At 40.3% G+C, this 19,452-nt stretch overlaps 1 protein-coding gene across 2 annotated transcripts in view; it reads left to right on the top strand.

The window, feature by feature from the left end:
• FEZ2 (fasciculation and elongation protein zeta 2) overlaps positions 1-19,223 on the top strand; it is a 74,082-nt gene extending 54,859 nt beyond the window's left edge. For both annotated transcript variants that reach the window (XM_067562677.1, XM_067562676.1), the window contains 2 exons: positions 4,085-4,150; positions 16,696-19,223. In XM_067562677.1, coding sequence (XP_067418778.1) covers positions 4,085-4,150; positions 16,696-16,712 — 83 coding nt within the window. In that variant the 3' untranslated portion in view covers positions 16,713-19,223. The remainder of the gene's footprint in view (positions 1-4,084; positions 4,151-16,695) is intronic.
• The last annotated feature ends 229 nt before the right edge of the window (positions 19,224-19,452 follow it).

Raw genomic sequence — 19,452 nt, 5'->3', positions numbered from 1 at the left:
GAGATATAATTACAATATCTGGGACTCAGTTACTAAATTCAAGGACTCCCTTTCTCAAGAAATCAGGCAGAAGTTCGCATCCATTGTGGAGGAAGGGAAGGTGGTAGCTAGAGCCAGTCGGCATCTGCAGTGTTGATGCTCTTGGTTGCAGTTCTCTGGCCTATCCAAGGAAGTGCAACTTTTTGTGCAGGATCTTCCCTTCGAGGGCAGTGCTCTATTTTCAGAGCAAAGAGACACCAGGCTTGAAAGACTCTAGGGCCACCTTGCACTCACAGGGGTTGTATACTCCCCAGTCTTCCCGGAGGCAGTTCAGTCCCTTGTAACTTCCACCCAGGTTCTTGGGCCAGTCACGACAGGGGCCCTATAACAGGAGAGATCAAAACAAAGGGTTTAAGCACCGCCGCACAAATCCTCCTCCCTCTGTGACCCTGTCGGACCCCACGCACCATCAAGGTGGGCCTACACCAGTCATTTTGAGAGGGCACCCAAAGATGGCGCCCCAGTCAGACAGCAGGATCCAATTTCCCACCTATTCCTCAACTGTGTTTCTCCACACTTCATGGGCCTGGATAATATCGGACCGTTGGTCCTCAACACTATTATCAACTGGATATACCCTGCAATTTTCCTCAATACTCCTCTCACACTCCCTTTCCCCGTCCCTCTTTAGGGACCCTTCTCCCAAGCAATTTCTTGTTCAGGAGGTGGAAACCCTTTTGCAAGTAGGGGTGGTGGAAGAAGTCCCTAAAGTTATTCCCAATACTTCCTTACCCTGAAGGCCAAAGGAGGCCTCAAGCCTATCCTAGAATAGATCATCGCCTCAACAAGTATCTCAAGAAGTTGAAGATTTTCATGGTCTCCCTGGCCTCCATCATCTTTGGATCCAGGAAACTGGCACGCCACCCTCAACCTAAAAGATGCTTATTTTCACATTTCAATTTTTGACAGATACAGAGGTTTCTCTGTTTCGTGGTGGGCAAGCGTCCATTATCAATTTATGGCACTACCATTTGGCCTTTCCTCCACCTCAAGGGTCTTCATGAAGTTCATGTTGGTAGTGGCTGCTTACCTGTGGCGTCAAGGGGTACAGATCTAGCCTTACCTCAATGACTCGCTCATCAAATGCAAGTCCCAAGCCCTGGTCCAGCACAGCCTCAGTGTGTCACAAGTTGCTTGCCAAGATCTGGGCCTGCTCATAAATGAACAAAAATCAATTCTGTCACCTGTCCAACAGATAGAATTTATAGAAGCAGTCCTAGACTCCACACTGGCCAAAGCTTTTCTTCTGGAGCCCCAGTTCCACTTCATGACAGACCTCATCTCATATATGCAAGCCCACCCCCTCTCAACCACCTGGATGTGCCTCAGGCTTTTAGGCCACATAACAGTTTGTACTTACATGGTCCAAAATGCGCATCTCCATTTCAGACCCCTGCAATTGTGGAAAGCGTCGGTCTACACCCCAAGCAGGCACAGTGTGGACGTGTGGTCACAATTCCTCCGCATGTCCTGTCGTCCCTTACGAGGTGGACAAACCCTCATTCCATATTGCAGGGGATGCCCTTCGAAGGTCTGTCATCCTCAGCAACGCTCGTCTCAGACGCTTTGGATCTTGGTTGGGAACCCACTCAACGATCTCAGCACGCAGGGGCACTGGTCCCTAGAGGATCACCTTCTCCATATAAATGTCAGGGAGCTCAAATTAGTACATCTGGTGTGCCAGGTGTTCCTCCCTTGCTTGTCGAGCAGAGTGGTTCAGATCGTAACAGAGAACACCATCACAATGTTCTATATCAATAACCACGAAACAACATTGCTATCATGGTCGCCTATCTTCTGGGAGCCAAGAATGCGCTGGCGGATCTCCTCAGCAGATCTTTCGCGTCTTGCCACAAGTGGTCTCTACGTCTAGAGGTTGCCCCCATGATCTTCCAAAAGTGGGGAACTCTCCAAGTGGACCTGTTCTCACCCAGACAGAACAGGAAATGTCACCAGTTCTGCTCACTCTCCAAGAGCTCTCTGACACCTTCCTGCTCCTATGGAAAGGGGCACTGCTCTACACCTTCCTGCCAATATCCTTGATTCACAAGTTTTTTTGAAAATCAAGCAGGACAAGGTGACTGATTCTGATAGCCCTGGCGTGGCCGCAACAGCACTGGTTCAGCAAATTACTGGAGCTCTTGGCAGTATCCCTGATGGAAGCTTCCACTTCACCTGGACCTCCTCTTCCAGGACCATAGCTGGTTGTTGCACCCAGACCTGACATCCCTTCTCTTGACAGCATGGCCACTGCATGGCTGAACACAGAAGAGTGGGCTTGCTTGTTGCAAATTCAGCAGATCTTCCTGGGCAGCAGAAAACCTTCCACCAGAGCGACATACCTGGCCAAATGGAAGAGGTTTTCCTGTTGGGCCACAGACCATAGCCTGTCGCCCATCCAAACCTCAGTTTAGGACATATTGGACTACCTATTGCACCTCAAGCAACAAAGCTTAGTCTTCTCATCTCTAAAGGTCCACTTGGCAGCTATTTTCGCTTTCCATTCTCTAATCCAAGGTAAATCCATCTTTTCCCATAAGATGGTGATCAGGTTCCTAAAATAATTAAAGAAGCCCTATTGTCAGGTCAGGGATCCGGTACCACCTTGGGACCTGAATTTAGTGCTATCCAGACTCATGGGGTCCCCCTTTTGAGTTGTTAGCTTCCTGCTCCCCTGCTTCTCTCCTGAAATATCTCCTTCTTGGTGGCAGTTATCTCAGCATGAAGGGTCTCCAAGATCAGGGTGTTCAGTGCTCTACAAGGACAAGGTTCAGCTGCGTCCCCATCCAGCCTTCTTATCAAAGCTAGTGTTGCAGTTCCACAATAACCAGGACATATTCCAACCAGTATTCTTCTCAAAACCGCACAATTCCAGTGAAGAATGTAGGTTGTACACTTTGGATGTTAGATCAGCCAACTCTTTGTTGCAATAGCAGATAGAATGAAAGGCCTACCGGTCTCCTTCCAGACCCTCCTCATGGATAACCTCTGGCATTAAGTTCTGCTGTGAGCAAGCTAAGATGCCTCCACCAGCGATCATAACAGCTCACTCTACCAGGGCACAAGCATCGTTGGCAGTCTTCCTGACACAGGTGATGATCCAAGATATCTGCAGAGCCGCTACCTGGTCTTCTGTCCATACTTTCGCGACCCATTGTGCCATCACTCAGTAGACATGAAACGATGCCAGCTTCAGCAGAGTAGTGTTACAAGCAGCACGTCCATGAACTCCAAGCCCATCTCCAAGGATACTGCTTGTGAGTCATCTAATATGGAATCGATATGAGCAAGCTCTTGAAGAAGAAAAAATGGTTACAAACCTTTTGTAATTGTTGTTCTTTGTGATGTGTTGTTCCTGTCCATTCCATGACCCGCCCTCCATCCCTGCCGTTGGAGTTAATGGCAAGAAGGAACCAAGGGGTCACAGGATTTGCAGTGCCTCATGTATCATGGTATAAGCGCAGGGCTCCCCCACCAGAGCCAGCTCTACAGATACTGCTAAGGCATAAAATCTCGGGCAGCTGTGCATGTGGGCACATGCACACCTAACATGGAATGGACATGAGCAACACATCTTGAAAAACAACAGTTATGAAAGGTTAGTAACTGCTTTTTTGTTGTTTTCTTTACTGTTTATATTGATTTTTATTTAAAAAATGCACTGAAATACATGACAAAAACACATCTGATATGATCAATCATGTTAATGAAAAAACTTAAAAATTCACTGTGATTTAAAAATAAAAACAAAAAAAAGTTTTATTATACAGTACTCCTTGACCCAATTCTCTGGCTCTTATGTGCATACACTGGTGATTTGAGTTCAAATTAAGCATATGAAAGGTTTCTGGAGCAGTCCCCATGTGTTTGTCATTCATTTTTTCAGTATTCCAATTACATATTTTCTAGTTGATGTGGATATAATATTTAGGTGAGTAGTTAAAGTATTTTCAGTGTGATTGTTCAAGAGTGACATCTTTAATTTAAGACTAATGATCTGAATTATTGCTTTTTCTCTTCCACCCTTCTCTCCCATACTTTTCAGTCCTTCATGCTATGAAAGAGGACAGCGAGAAAGTGCCAAGCTTATTAACAGACTATATTTTAAAGGGTGAGTATGCCTGTTACTATGCATACATTATCTGGGATCTTTTAATTTATGTTAATATGAGGTATATAAAATACATGTTTTAAAATGCTTGTGGCATTCATGAATTGATAGGTCTGTGTTACCTTTTTATCAAACTCTGCTTTCATTTTATTTCATGTGCCGTCAGGCCTCCAAGCATGTCAACTCATAAATAAAATATTGTGATGGTAATTCTTTTGTGATGGCGTAAAGCACATTACAAGATTTCCATAAGACGTCATCACATCAAAACCAAATCAATTAAGGTCTAGTTTACAAAGTAAAATGTGTATAGTTCAAAATGTATTTATTAGACAGATTTTTCTGAAATAAGGAACTACTTAAATAATCTGTTGAAATAATGCACATTGCTGATACAGGACTTGTAGCCTTGTATAAATGTGAAATTTTCCTTCTGGTCACTAGTAAACAATGTCCTTGGATATTTTTCTTTATTTGGTCAGTTTCCATGTGTTTTCCAGTACTATATATTGTCTAATTTTCAGTATGCCAGGCAATGGGGATCATCATTACCTTGAAAAAAGTTCCACAATTTAATAGATCTCATCATAAAGAACTGTTCCAGACATTCAACCTCAAATTACGTTCTTGGTTCATTCCATCACCACTGGTTATTTCATCCTAAATCATTTCTCTCCCTTACTTATCATGCCCCAGTTTATTTCTTAGCTAAACTATCTTTAGTTCAGTTAATTTTCCTCCATAAATTAATCCCTTCCTTCCTTCTTTTGGACATTTCTCTTAAACTCCCTTCAATCTGTCTGCATCTTTGTGGTATTAAAATGCCCAGAACAGAATGTGTTAATTCAGATACAGTCTCTTACTTACGTATATGTAAACATTTATGTATAGAGCCCAGCATGGATACAAAATTTGAAAAATGGTCAGCGGATATCCACCTCTGCAGATGTGGATATAAAACAGGTATCTGCAGATTTGCAGAACTCTGCTTACGCACATGCTTAAAAGTAAGCACAAAAGTAGTCCCATTAACTTTAATGTTTAAAGTTAAGCATATCCATAAGTATTTATAGTATCTAGAGACCATAGTGTGTAGATGGAATTGGTGTGTCCCTGCTCCATGATGTGATGCCTCCTTGTATGCAGCCCAAAATTACCATTGTTTGTTGACAGATCATACACTGCACGTGTCTCTAACTTGCTGTCCTTGATTCACTTACATTACTGTTTTCCAAGTATCAGTTTTCAAATAAAATATCACTTGATTTATTCTCTCTGTACGTAGTAGCTTGTATTTTTCTAAGATGATTCTTGTATTTCCTGCCTATAATTTTGATTGCTCTGACCTCACAAGTATTTACAAGTCCTCTCAGTTTACAGTCATCAATACATTTACTCAATGTGCTGAATTTATTTCAATTTAAATAAAAATGAAAGATGGCTATGAAATGTGCTAGACCCCCAATACGTAATTTAATATTACAACAAAGCCCCAGCAGTATTAAATCATTAAAACAAAAACACTACTAGCCAGCCAACCAGCTAGCTACAAAAAAGTTTTTTCCCCATCTTCTTTGTTCTGTATGTTTAAATGATTGAATTCAATCTGTGTTTGATTTCCTGTCTTCTTAAAATAAAGCCAGGCAGGAGCTTTTATCAAATGCATAACACTTTTACTTCACAATCTTTCTATATCTCTGTGTTGTCTGAATTCTCCAGTCTTGCTTTATCTCATATAGAGTAAATAGCAGAAGCTGCTCTTTTTTGTCTAGAGCTTCTAATTTAAAATATTTTTCTCATGTGACAGATAAAACAAATAAGTTAAAAAAATTCTAGTGATACTATTGGAGTTATTTTTCAACTCAATAAGCCTGCATTGAAAGAAAGAAATTACTTAGTAATTGTATTTTTTAGGAAAAGAAAATAATTTCTTTTGAAAGCAATTTGGATGTTTAGAATGTCATAGCAATTTTTAGTAATTAAATACTAATCAGAATGAATATATTTTACACAAATAGTCTCATAATATGGAGTCATAACTGGTGGGATAACTGCACCTACAGGGCCACCAAAGCAGATGAAGACTGATTATTTGGTATCTTCACTTATCCCTTTATATAATCCTGGGAAGTGCATCATAGTCCCAACTGAAACTCTTCCAATGCCTCAAACCCTAAATGACTGTAAACACACAAAAACTGTACACATGAATGGGGAAAATTCCTGATTAGAACATCTTCTGTTAAGTTGAAATTCTCTGTTCTCATACACAACGACTCTCTAGTCTGGGCTCATAACTGATGGGGAATAGCAAGTGGTTCACTCAAAATGAGTGGAAGCAGTCAGAGCAGAATGAAGAAACAATCTACTACAGGTGAACAGAGTGAGGATGAGCTCCCAGTGGTTTTGTTACCAACCCTCTGTCGCATGTTTACATGAGGATCAGTACCAAAAAATTGTGTCAGACATCCTGGTAAAGATGTGGAATTTATTCTTCTGTTCAAACAGAGGAGCTGTAACTTGCTGGTACTAAACAAGATTGCTATTAGAGGATGCAGGCTAGTCAAAGGACTCCTCCCTGACTACTCTTTTCAAAGGAGAGGGAAGAGATACTACAGGACGTGGGTATGATATCCAGGAAAAAATGTATAAAGCTTTCAACCAATCCCTGAATCTCCCTAACGTTCTGATTATGAAAAAAGATGGTAACATTAGATTTTCTATATTTTATTTTTTGCAATCTAATCTTAAAAGACTGTGCCATACTAAATAGGGATAATTTGTTTTTCCAATTTGCATCTTAAAAGTTGATATTTACATGGAAGTAGATCCAAAATACAGAACGCTTTTACAGCAGAACGAGGACTGTAGCAATTTAAAGTAATATCAAAATGGTTTGAGCAGGATACTACATAATGTACCTTGCTCAGCCTGTTAGGTATAGGTGGATGACTTCCTGATATATGCTAATTTGTTTGGATAGGCATTGATAAGTTTACAAATGATCTATTATAAATTCAGCATACCAATTTGAAATTAAATCCAAAGGTGTTTTAACAGGTTATTTCTAAAAATAGGTCATTTTTATTTTGGTCACTTAATCAATAAGGAACTTCCACTGACAAAAGAAAACTGAGACAGTACATAACTGTTGACTTTCAAATACTCAAAGAGGTACAGTACTTTCCTATTGTAAGAGGGACATTTCTGGATTGCAGAACTGCATTAGTTTAGTAAGAATTTGGAAACACTTTTATTGGGCACCAGAGGGCAATTTGACATTTGTAGAGTTGACTCTTGTGATTGTTTCAGTGTTGGTTTATCATTTTTAAAAATCCCTCTCCATATTAGGCAGATGCATGTTCTTAGGAATTGGGAGCAGTTTTGGCCCAAGACTGAGGACATGAGTAGTAGTTGCATTTTACAACAAAACTTTAAATTTTGTGGAGCAAAACGATTGCACCAGCAGGAAGGAACTGTTGTAATTAAAGCTGTTGACTGTTTTCACCATTGTGCATGTTAGAATTGTGTGATCACAGTAGTTCATTTTCTTTTCATTGTCTCCTTAGATTAAAAAAATCTTAGAGACAGTTTACCAGATGGCTGTGACATTACAAGAATATGACCTTGAGATTATACAAATTGGGACAGAAAGAAATGACAATGTTTATGCTTTATTTATATGTCCCTGTTGGAAGGATAATAGCAAATACTGGGTGAAAATGGTTTCTACTTGTTACACAGCATCATTGTCACACCTTTAAAAACTACACTTTTAGGAGTATCTTGATTTGAAAATGATTTGCAACTCAAAATTAATTTGGCAGCTACAACCACCATGGAATGTAACATCCCCTCAGAATATCCCTGTGTAAGGGTTTTTCTTCTCCTTGGGAAATTCTGGACATTAAAAGTGCATTAGAAAATGGGAGAATATATCACACTTCTTCCAGGAAATCTCATGTGATTTTTTTTCCCCCACACCATCTCTTAAGTGAAATGTTGTCTGTGTCTTGTTTCTTCTGTCTTTGACTATAGGTCTTTTTGGGAAATGTAGTCTGAAAAATAACACATAAATTTGATTGTATATAAAGCTTAATTCCTTGGATAAAATTAGATCCATTGTGTTTCCTTATCTGGTTCATTTCTTTCATTTCTGGATCATGGTGGTGTCCTGTGTAAGGGAGGCATTATAGGCTAGGGCACCGGACTGACCCAAAAAATTAAATTAATGGAGTTCAGTTCCCAGCTTTGTCACTGTCTTAATGGTTTATCTTGGGCAAGTCACATCCCTCCCTGTGCCTCAGTTTCTCCATCTCTAAAATGTGACCTTTTTTTATAAAGCACTTTGAGATCTAGAGATGGGTATTGTACTATATTATTATGAACTTCTTTGAAAATCTGGATAGACAATAAAAGCAGGCTTCCACCACTATCCAGGGACTGATCACTGAAGGCTATCAGTACCATTCAAGCAGAAGTAGTCAATATAGGTTTTCACCATGCAAACCGCCCTCCCATCCTCAAAACCTGCCATTGTGCCAGAAAGAGAATAAATTCCCTGAGTTAAGGAATAGTTCAAAGCATGCTCACTATTTGGGAACTTTACGGAAGTATTTGTACCTCTGTCATTCTTGAAGCACAAACAGTTGGTATTGACAGCTTGATAGGCACCTATGTTGATGTCACCTAAGTCTCAGCACTGACATCACTCAGAATTGAGAGTTAGAGAAGATTCCTCCTATGCATCAAGCTTCAGTACCAACAAGTGGTAGGCTTTCTCTGGTACATCCAAGATATTCTGTAGCTGTTCCTGAAGCAACAGTCTCTCCATTGCTCTGCCACCCAGACCTTCTGATGCATGAAGACCTCTACAGTTGGCGTCAGTTGTTTCAAGCTCTGTTGGGGTTTTGTTTGCAGTATAAACATATCCCTTATTCCTCAATCAGAGATGTGATTGCAGCATGTGTAGATGTACCTGAGCTAGGTTCAATCTAGCTAGCTTGATACCAATAGTACTGAAGCTGCTACAGAATGGTTTAGGCCAACTGAGTACAAGCCTGCCAGAGAGTCTGGCTGTGTACATGGGTGGCTAGTCTGTGTTGCAGCCCATTCAGCCAAGGCTTCACTGCTATTGCTACACAAGCAGTCTTGGGTATGTCTATATGAGCTGCAATTAAACCTCAAGTGCAGTGTAAACATATCCAAAATGATCTCAGCCTTAGTCTGTTATCTGGCATGTAGACAATGCTTTCAAAGGATTATTAATGGAGGATTAGACCTTTTTAAACAATCTGTTTAGGCAGGTTTTATGGTCAGTGCCTTGGAGCCATTTGCTGCTATCATTAACCATTCGTGTATAAGAATTCTGACTTCATCCCTGAATTTCAGGATAAAATGGTTTACCTGCTTTTTTCAAAGGACGGTAGTCTCTCTTCATGGGAAATGTTGAGGACATCTTGATCATGATCAAGACCAGAACAACTGTGAGGATTTTGGGGTAGGATGCCACTTTCCAGAAGGATAGATGTGTTTTTAGTTGTAACTGACCTCATTTCCTATCATTGATTCTAGTTTTGTTATTTTGATAGATGCAATACAGATTGCTTATTGTTGGTTTAGTCAAGAAATGAAATACAGAAAAAATAAGTGTTACTTGTATTATAAAAGTTATTAAAGTATGTAAAAATCAAATGACTTTTTTGTTTCTCTAGAGGCCTCTGTTTTCCCTAAAAGAGTGGGCAGGACTGTTCTGTGATAATGGCACGTCGTGCAGCTCTGTGTGAAGTCTTGATAATATTGAATCTTGTCAATACAGTTAGGTTCCCTTTTTCTAGTCCTGAATACTGTTTCTCAAGAAGAAAAATAGTTCTCTACTAAATGTCCTTATTAAGTGGCTATTATATTCAATTAATCCTTATATCAAGGCACAGTTTACACTATTGATAAAAAACAGAGAAGGGATGACTTAAATATGAATGTATTTAAGCCACCACATCTAGCTGATATGCATATTGAGAGAATTAGATAACTTGAGAGAGCCCTGGCAATTATCATTGAAAAGATATTGAGAACTGTGGATTGGGGAGAAAACAAAAACGTTATAACAATTCTAGCAATTGCCATTTTCAGTACCTAGTGATATAATAGAACAAATACTGAGAGAAACATCTGTGTTCCTCTATAGGTAAATGGAACAATAAGCAACAGACAGCATGTGTTTGTATAAAAACAGATCTTGCCAAATTTCATTGCTTTTTTGATAGAATCAAAAAATTAGTTGAACTGAATATAGGTATATTCTCTGGATTTCATTAAACCATTTTTATACAAAGTGTCAACAAGTTGTATTCTCAAATATGCTTGAGCACTGACTTGTTGATTATCAACTTTGTGAAGGACTAAACACAGGGTAATAACTACTATGTTGAGCTGGGATGTCTAGTAGGGCCCTATAGAACATATTGTTCTGCTTGGTCTTTAACAGCTTCATTAATGGTATGGTTGAGGGGTAGGACAACATGCTAATGAATTGGGAAAGTCAGCTTAGTCTACTGCCTGTGACACTGAGCAGGGACTTGGGGGAACGTGAGTTCTGTTGGCCAGCTTTGCCGCTGACCTTTTGTGTGATCTTGGGTCAGGTCATTTCATCTTTCTGTGCCTTTGTTTCTCTTCTCACCCTTTGCCTGTCTTGTCTAAATAGACTGTAAGGTCTTCAGGACAGGTACTGTCTGATTGTATATGTGTACAGCACTTAGTACAATAGGACCTGATCTTGGATAGGACCTCTAGGCACTGTCATACTACAAATGATAAATAATTAATTTGAAGTTGGTACTCAATTAGGTGTTGTGAGAACTAGTAAAGTAGATATGATATAGATAGGATATGAAATAGAGGAAGGAAATAATAAAATGAGCTGTAACTGGTAGAAATGCCAGCTAATGCATCTGAGAGAGTCTGAAACAATGGAAGGGAAGATCCTCACAATTATCAATGCCAAAAGAGACATAGGACAAATTAGATGTGAGTGTGTAGTGCAGTAATATAGCTAAAAAGACAAGTACAACTTGAGGCTGCTTCCACAGAGGCATCACATGCAACAGGGGAATGGAGGATCTGTTTGACTCAAGTGGATCTCTGTCTGATATCAAAATTCTTCATATTGTGCTTGCCATTTTAAGAAATCTTTAAAACTAATGTTAAAAATAAAATTACTTTAAAAATGACTTCAGTTTATCCTCATAGCCAAGGCCATTCATTGCAGTGATCAGATACTTAGCTTTTCTCTGGATCCTCTCCAAAATTTGTATCCCTTCAGAGGTAAGTTGCCAAAACTGGACCCACAGTTCCAGACAGAGTCTTGTCATGGTATTGCACAATGGAATAATTATTTCTCTTGTTTTCATATTATTTTTGATCATCTAAAATCCTTTTGTTGTTGTTTTTGCCACAATTCACCGTTGTTTGCATCCTTACATTACTGGTAATGAAAGAGGCTTAGCGATTTACATTGTTTAGTACATTGTAATTCCTCACCCAGCAATATATGGGTCAATGTATGATTTTTAGATCTAGAATGGAAACACTTACTAATGTGAAATTCAGTCAGACATTGTCTAGGCTGTATTCAAGATGTGTTTAAATCTTTCTGAAATGAATGATTGCGAGACAATGTAGGTGAGGTAATATATTCTATTGGATGAATTTCTGTTGATGAAAAAGGCAAGCTTTCAAACTTACACAGAGCTCTTCTTCAGGTCTGGGAAAGGTACTCTAAGGATATGTCTATACTTCAGTTAGACACCTGCAGCTGGGCTATGCCCAGCTGACTTGGGCTCACATAGCCTGAGTCAGCTGACATGGCCCAGCTGGTCACTGGGGAGAGATGACTACAATCTATGGGACTCCTTGTTCAAGTTCAAGGCTGCTATGCCTCAGGACTCAAGTCAGGAATTCTCTGCCTTCTTAGAGGAGGGTAAGGCTATTGCCAGGGCCTCACTTCAGGCAGCACTGCCAGCATCTCATAGGTACTTTTGAAGCAGGCCTTTTGAAGGTGTGCCCAAGGGCACTATACCAGTTCCCAATTCAGATCCTACCTCCCACCTACAGATGGAGAGCTGTGGAGGAGAATCCCAAGATTTGAGAGGGAACGAATTTTACTCCCGATATTTCCTAATGCCATAGGCCAAGGGGGCCTTTGATCCATCCCCTTGCATCACCTCAACAAGTATCTCAAGAAACTGAGGTTCTACATGGTCTCCCTGGCCTCCATCATTACCTCCCTGGATCCAGGAGACTGGTACGCCGTCCTCGACTTGAAGAACACTTTCTTTCACTTTTCCATCTTCCGTGGCCACATAAGATTCTTCAGATTTACTGTAAATCAAACTCATTACCAATTCACTGTTCTTCCCTTCGGCATGTCAGCAGCCCTCCGAGTCTTCACAAATTGCATGGCAGTGGTAGCTGCCTTCCTCAGACAGTGAGGCATTCATGTCTACCCATACCTCGGCAACTGGCTGATCAAGGGTTGTTCAGAGGCTCAAGTAAAGATCGGAATCAGCATGAGTCAAGCCACCTTCCGAGAGCTGAGCTTGTTGATAAATGAACAAAAGTTGACTCTTATTCCAATTCAGAGAATAGAGTTCATTAAAGCAGAGCTCAACTTGCCCCAGGCCAGAGCCTTCCTTCCAGAGACCTGATTACAGACTATATCGGACTTGATATCCAAGGTCACAACCCACTTGATCACAACAGCCAGGGTCTGCCTCCAGCTCCTGTGTCACATGGCCACGTGCACTTGCGTGCTGGACCACAGGAGGCTATGACTCAGACCTCTGCAGACATGGTTAGCTTCAGTTTATGCCCCGAAGAGACACCATTTGAACTCAGTGCTTACTGTTCCAGCCCTGGTCCTTGCTTCCCTCCTCTGGTGGAAGCAGCCCTGAGCAGTGATGGTGGGCGTCCCCCCTCATTACCTCCCCAGCAATCGGTGTCCTTAGTCTCGGATGTTTCAGACCTAGGTTGGGGATCCCACCTCAGTTCCCTCAGGACTCAGAGCCTCTGGTCCCAGGAAGAGCTCTTCCGGCACATAAAAGTCAGGGAGCTCAGGATGGTCCACTTAGCTTGCCAAGTGTTCCTTCCACAGATTGCAGGCAAGACAGTGCAGATATTGATGGACAACAGCGCAGCCATGTTGTACATCAACAGGCAGGGAGAAACCCGATCCTCTGCCCTGTGTCAGGATGCCATCTGTCTATGGGACTTCTGCATGAAGCACTCCATACACCTTGAGGCTTCACATCTTCTGGAAGCCCGGAATGCCCTGGAGGATCACCTCAGCAGATCCTTCTCTCACCACAAGTGGTCCCTTCACCCAGAGGGCACCCAGTTCTTCCAAAGGTGGGTTTCTCCTCAAATAGACCTGTTTGCAACCCAGCGGAACAGAAAACGCCACCAGTTTCTCTCATTGAGAGGACAGAGTCCGGACTCCCTCTTCGACGGCTTTCCTGCTTCTATGGACAAAGTTCCCATTCTATGCATTCCCTCTGGTTCACAAGGTCTTCTTGAAGATCATGCTGGAGAAGGCAAGAGTTATTCTTATACCACCAGCATGGCCGTGCCAGTACAGGTTCAGCACAATGCTAGAGCTGTCAGTAGCATCCTTGCTATCGCTACCACTTCACCTGGATTTGATCTCTCAAGACCGCGGATGGTTACTTTACCCAAACCTCAGCTCCCTTCACCTAACTGCATGAAAATTGCATGACTAAACCCAGAGGAGTAGGCCTATTCAGAACAAGTAAACAAGTCTTGCTGGGCAGTAGGAAGCCATCCACTAGGGCTACCTACCTTGCCAAATGGAAGTGTTTCTTGATATGGTCATCCCATTGAGGCGTCTTTCCAACTGAGTCTTCTCTTCAGTCTGTCCTGAACTACTTGCTCCATCTAAAGCAACAAGGTTTGGTTCTCGCATCCATCAAGGTTCATCTATCAGCAATTTTGGCCTTCCATCTGCCTGTGGGCAATAGAGCAGGGTTATCTCATGAGATGACAATGCGCTTTCTTAAGGGGTTGGAGAGGTTTTCCCCTTATGTTCACAAACCAGTCCCCCTGTAGGACTTAAACCTGGTCCTTTCGAGACTCACGGGCCTTCCCTTTGAGCCATATCCTCTGCTGCTTCTCTCTTGGAAGGTCGCCTTTCTGGTAGCAATCACCTCAGCCAGAAGGGTCTCTGAAATCACGGTATTATTGAAGGACAAAGTCCAACTGTGCTCCCATCTGGTCTTCCTGCCAAAGGTGGTTTTACAGTTCCATAGCAACCAGGCCATTTTCCTTCCAGAATTCAGAAAAGCCGCGGCTTCACTTATTGGATGTTAGGAGTGCCTTCTATATCAAGAGGATTAAACCCTTTCGTAGGTCCACGCAACTCTTTGTAGCAGTAGCAGAAAGAATGAAAGTCCTTCTGGTGTCAGCCCAGAGAATCTCATCCTGGATAACCTCCTGTATTCGGACATGCTATGAGCAGGTGAATGTCCCACTTCTGGCCATCCTAACCGCTCACTCCACGAGAGCTCAGGTTTCTTCAGCAGCGTTCCTCACACAGATTATGATCCGAGACATCTGCAGGGCCGCAACTTGGTAGTAGGTGCATACCTTCTCATCCCACTATGCCATTACCCAACAGGCTTGAGATGACACCAAGTTTAGGAGAGCACTGTTGAAATCTGCATGTCTGTGAACTCTGAGCCCACCTCCTGAGGTACTGATTGTGAGTCACCTAACATGAAATGGACATGAGCAATCACTCAAAGAAGAAAAATCAGTTACTAGCCTTTCTGTAACTGTTGCTCTTCAAGATGTGTTGCTCATGTCCATTCCATGGCCCATCCTCCTACCCCTCTATCAGAGTTGGCCGGCAAGAAGGAACTGACAGGTGCTGGTCTGGAGGTGCCCCTTATGTTGGTGCATAAGCATGCAACTCCAGAGGGCACTAAAGCCAGCCCAACAGATACCACTGAAGGAAGACTCTGGCAACAGTGCACTCAGCACACGCACACCTAATGTGGAATGGACATGAACAACACATCCTGAAGAACAACAATTACAGAAAGGTTAGTATCCATTTTATATTATATCATTATATACAAAGGAATAAAACTTTTCTATAATTGGTGAGTCTACAGTATGTAGTATTTTTCATTATGTAGTATGATGTAGATAGACCCTATTGAAATACATGAATGCAAAGGTCTAAAGATAAATTTACTGATGGCCATGTATAAAAATATAAATAGATAGCTATAGCTTGAATCTTTTGATTTATGTTAAATTAAATCTGCAGCCTTAACAATACATTACAGTAAGTTTTTGGCATACATTATATATTACGAATATGATAAACACATCTATGAAAGCCAGTTAGATTTCCTTGTTCTTGACAAAAGGACATTTATAAATTTATATAATACTTTCCTATTTTAAACATTACTTTATTAGGAACATGCTAACCAGAGTAAGCGCCTTTGAAATGTTCCATTCTTACAGTAATAGAAACTGACTGGCTTAAAACTTGTAACTAATCTAAGTATTCTTGCCTCGTTGCTCATAATGAAAAAGTGGTTATGACTTAAAGTAGTTCAAGAAAAATATTGCTACACATACCACCAAGTAAAATGGAAGAAAATGTGTTTATTTGTCTTTCTGCCAAATTAAATAGTTTTTAATTATTCTTTTTTCCCCCTGACTATTTAGATTGTGGAAGTGGCATGATTTCCCATCTTTGAACTCGTTTCTTTTATCCTGCATCTGATCTTTCAAATTACCAATAAGGGCTGAAACTGAATTTTTGTTTTACAATAAAAGGCAAAAATGTAACTGTCAGGGTTTTATTTTTAAGTTGTGCAAAATGTTTCTGAAATGAGAGAATTTATTTTCTTGTCTTTATTATTTAAAGTTTTTTGTGTTTCTTTGTTACACCTGACTTCTTTATTTGCTTTTGTGTTGTGCTAGCATTGGTTTGAAAGCTGGATTGCTCTGAGGTTTGTGTCTTTTAGATGTGAAACAGGAATGAGAAACATGTGAAGGACATGTCTTGTCTTCCCACTTTACGTGATCCACAGGATACACATATCAAGCTTAGAATTTAGAATTATCTGAAATTTTCAATACATACTTTAATATTTCACTGCATGGTAGCACTTCCACTTTTTCTTGAACGTTCCATGAAATTATAGCTAGTTCCTCAGGACAGAAAACTTGTAAAATGTAAAGTGTAAAAACACCATTGTTTAAGACATGATCTTTAGTTAACTCATTTCTGTGTAGTATTAGTCAGCAGTAGCATTTTTTGTCATAAAATTTTCTTTTGGGAATAGGGTTGCAGTTTAAATTAATCATCAGTTTCAGTTTTAGATTTTACTCACTGCTTTTAGAATATAGAACTAAGCATTCTTGATGTTTTGTTTACTGTATGCTGCAATGTGTTTATGCATACAGTGTTCAATGAGGTTTAAGCCTGTATATTTGTGTTTCTTTTGCAGTTCTGTGTCCTACATGAAAAGTGCTGCTTTACTTCAGAAGTAACCATGCTCCTTCCTGTGACAAGAAGCTTTCCAGGGATAGTTCATAGTATTTTCTTTTCATTTGGCACTGTATCTAAACCTATATGTATTTACTTTCCATGTCTGTTTGGATTTTTGGACCACACAGTAGGTCTTTTGGGCATGATGATAGAACTTACGCACTTTTCATTTGATAATGCAATGTACTAGAGCATAGAACAAACATTGTACAGTTTTACTCACAAACTTTGGTTTGGCTTTTTAAAATTACATTTTTCATTATGTAGCAATCCCCACATATTTCATGGTTGGGGAAGGAAAACTAAACTTTAAATACTGTAAATAAAATAAACCTATAATTTTAATTAACCACAGTGTAAAAAAAAACAACACACACACCCTCTGTTTCTTATATCAAACATGCAAAAGGGATCATAGCCAAGCCTGCACTGAAGAATTCCATTGAAGTTCTTCAATGGACACTCCAGAACAGTGATAGTGAAAACTGGCACTGAAAACTTTTTTTAAAAGCAGTAACTTAAATTAAAACTATAATAAAGTATTGTTCAGGCATTGAATAAATATTATGAAGCTCTTCAGAAAGAAGACTCAGAAAGTCTGCTTCCTTTACATGCTACCTGATTTACATAAACAAAAAATTAGATATTTCTGCAGTTCTTTACTCTTATTTTTTCTGTTGGTTCACATTTTTAATAATTATTGTCCACTGAGACCTGATATGTTCCCTCATTACTGCTATCATTTTAGTATTGATGTTAAATATTTGTCCTTTTTTGTCATAAATTCTTTTTGGGAAGAGGGTTGCAGTTTAAATTAATCATCAATTTCTAATTCTAGATTTTACTCACTGCTTTTAGAATAGTTAATTAATCAGTTTCACCTAGGATAATATTTTATAGGCTGCAGCATGTAAACAAATATTTCAAGAAGCTCAGTGTCCTTTAAGTTATGTGTAGTGTTTGAGAAATGGTCATTCTAGATTCCAAATATGTTATGTTGAAACTTTCATTATTATGTACTTATAAGGCATCATACAGATCTGTCCCTTGTAACTCCCTGTTTGTGATGTTATACATGTATCTAATGTCAGTGATGGGAACATATTTTATAAGTCACATTAAATATCTGTCACAAATAACTTTGCCAATCTTATAGAGTAAGTCCAGTGGTGTGCAAAGACAAGTAAATACCAATAGAAAGAAATAGTGACTCTTTTTAGGTTTCATTCCTTATTTATTATACATTTATACTATAGAAGCACTCACAGCCAGCCACTGTACAAACACATAGGAAGATACAGTCCTAAAGAGTTTATAATCAAACATTTTTCTCAAGAATTTGCTTCCGTTCCTTTATCGTAAAACCTTAGTGATGTGAAGAACCTGTTCTAGAATAATTCCACAATTCTAGAATCTGCTTATTAGTGGCAGATACTATATGAATTCTTCCACTTGATTAACAGAACACATTAATTATGAACATGACACTCTTTCACTCAGTAATGCATTTTTCCTTTAGATGCAGTTATTATAATTGAACTTCAGTCTTACGTGCCTGTTGTGCCTGTCTTTGCAGAACATTCAGAACTCAGAATTTATAGCCATTGCACCACTTTGTCAACAATGGACAACCTGCTTGAGCAGCATAATGGCTAAGTGTTATTTCACCTATCAGTGTGATGCTCCTGCTTCTGATCTGCTTAAGTAGTTCAGTTTCTGAAGAGTTTCTTGCCGGTTTTATTCTTTTTCTTTAACAGTTCTTCTATAAAGAAAAATGTGTTTGTTTCCTCTACTGATATGTTGTGAATTCAACATGGCATTCCTTGCGTTTTTTTGATGAACGTGTTGTTTTTCTGTTGAATTTTTCATTTCAACCTATTGTCTTCTAGTTTTCAACTGAGAGATAATCCTTTCAGATAATATTATTTCAGTATAGAAAGTGAGAAGCAATCCAGGGTCTTCAAATGTAGTGAGAACCATTATTTGTCTCTGTGACAGAGTGGGAATTTTTCACAATGAATAGTCTTGTGACTATTGTTCATGCCTCAGTTTGTCTCCTGTGGTGCTTGGTTAACTAGGTCAGGGAGGGGTTGAGCATTGTTTACTCTTTGCAGATACCCAGAGATACAGGTGTGACCAACGCCTAGCTGGTCTTGGGCCCATGCCCATGGAGAGTCCCAGAAGACAGTGGTCACTCCAAGTTCCTGGACATTTGGCACCTAGCAACAAACAAGCATGGATGGCCCACCCTCCTCAGGAGGCCAGCTGGGTGTAACCAGCTGGAGAACAAAAGATTGGAGAGGGGCAAGGTAGAGTGGTTAAGTGTGGGCTGCTGGAGGCAGGGGAGAAGCTTCTGGATTGGGACTAAAGGGGTCAGAGGACTTTGGACTGACCCAGATAAACTTCTGTAACTTTTTGTTCTCCATGTTAACTAAGAACTTTCTGCGCTGTGTTCCAGACATCTAATAAACCTTTCTGCTTTTACAACACTGGCTGAGAGTTACTGCAGAGTCAAGAACTTGGGGGTGCATTGCTCCCTTTGGGTGTACAAGTCTCCCTCCAGTGTCCAACTCAGGTGAAGGGAGTTTATGGCATGAAGCAGGGGTGCTGAAGCTCCGTGGTTCGGTCCCAGGAGGTGGTGAAGCCAAGTGACTTGCCCTAGTGAGAGAGTGTGATCTTATGGGGGCTGACACACTGAAGGGGTCCTTCCAGGGAC

This window comes from Emydura macquarii, unplaced genomic scaffold (genome assembly GCF_026122565.2).
Source record: "Emydura macquarii macquarii isolate MOO-44397 ecotype Brisbane River unplaced genomic scaffold, CSIRO-AGI_Emac_v2 contig_2457, whole genome shotgun sequence".
In the NCBI taxonomy this organism is placed as follows: domain Eukaryota; kingdom Metazoa; phylum Chordata; order Testudines; family Chelidae; genus Emydura; species Emydura macquarii.
Note: the sequence above shows the minus strand (reverse complement) of the source record. Positions and strands in the feature narration are given on the sequence as shown.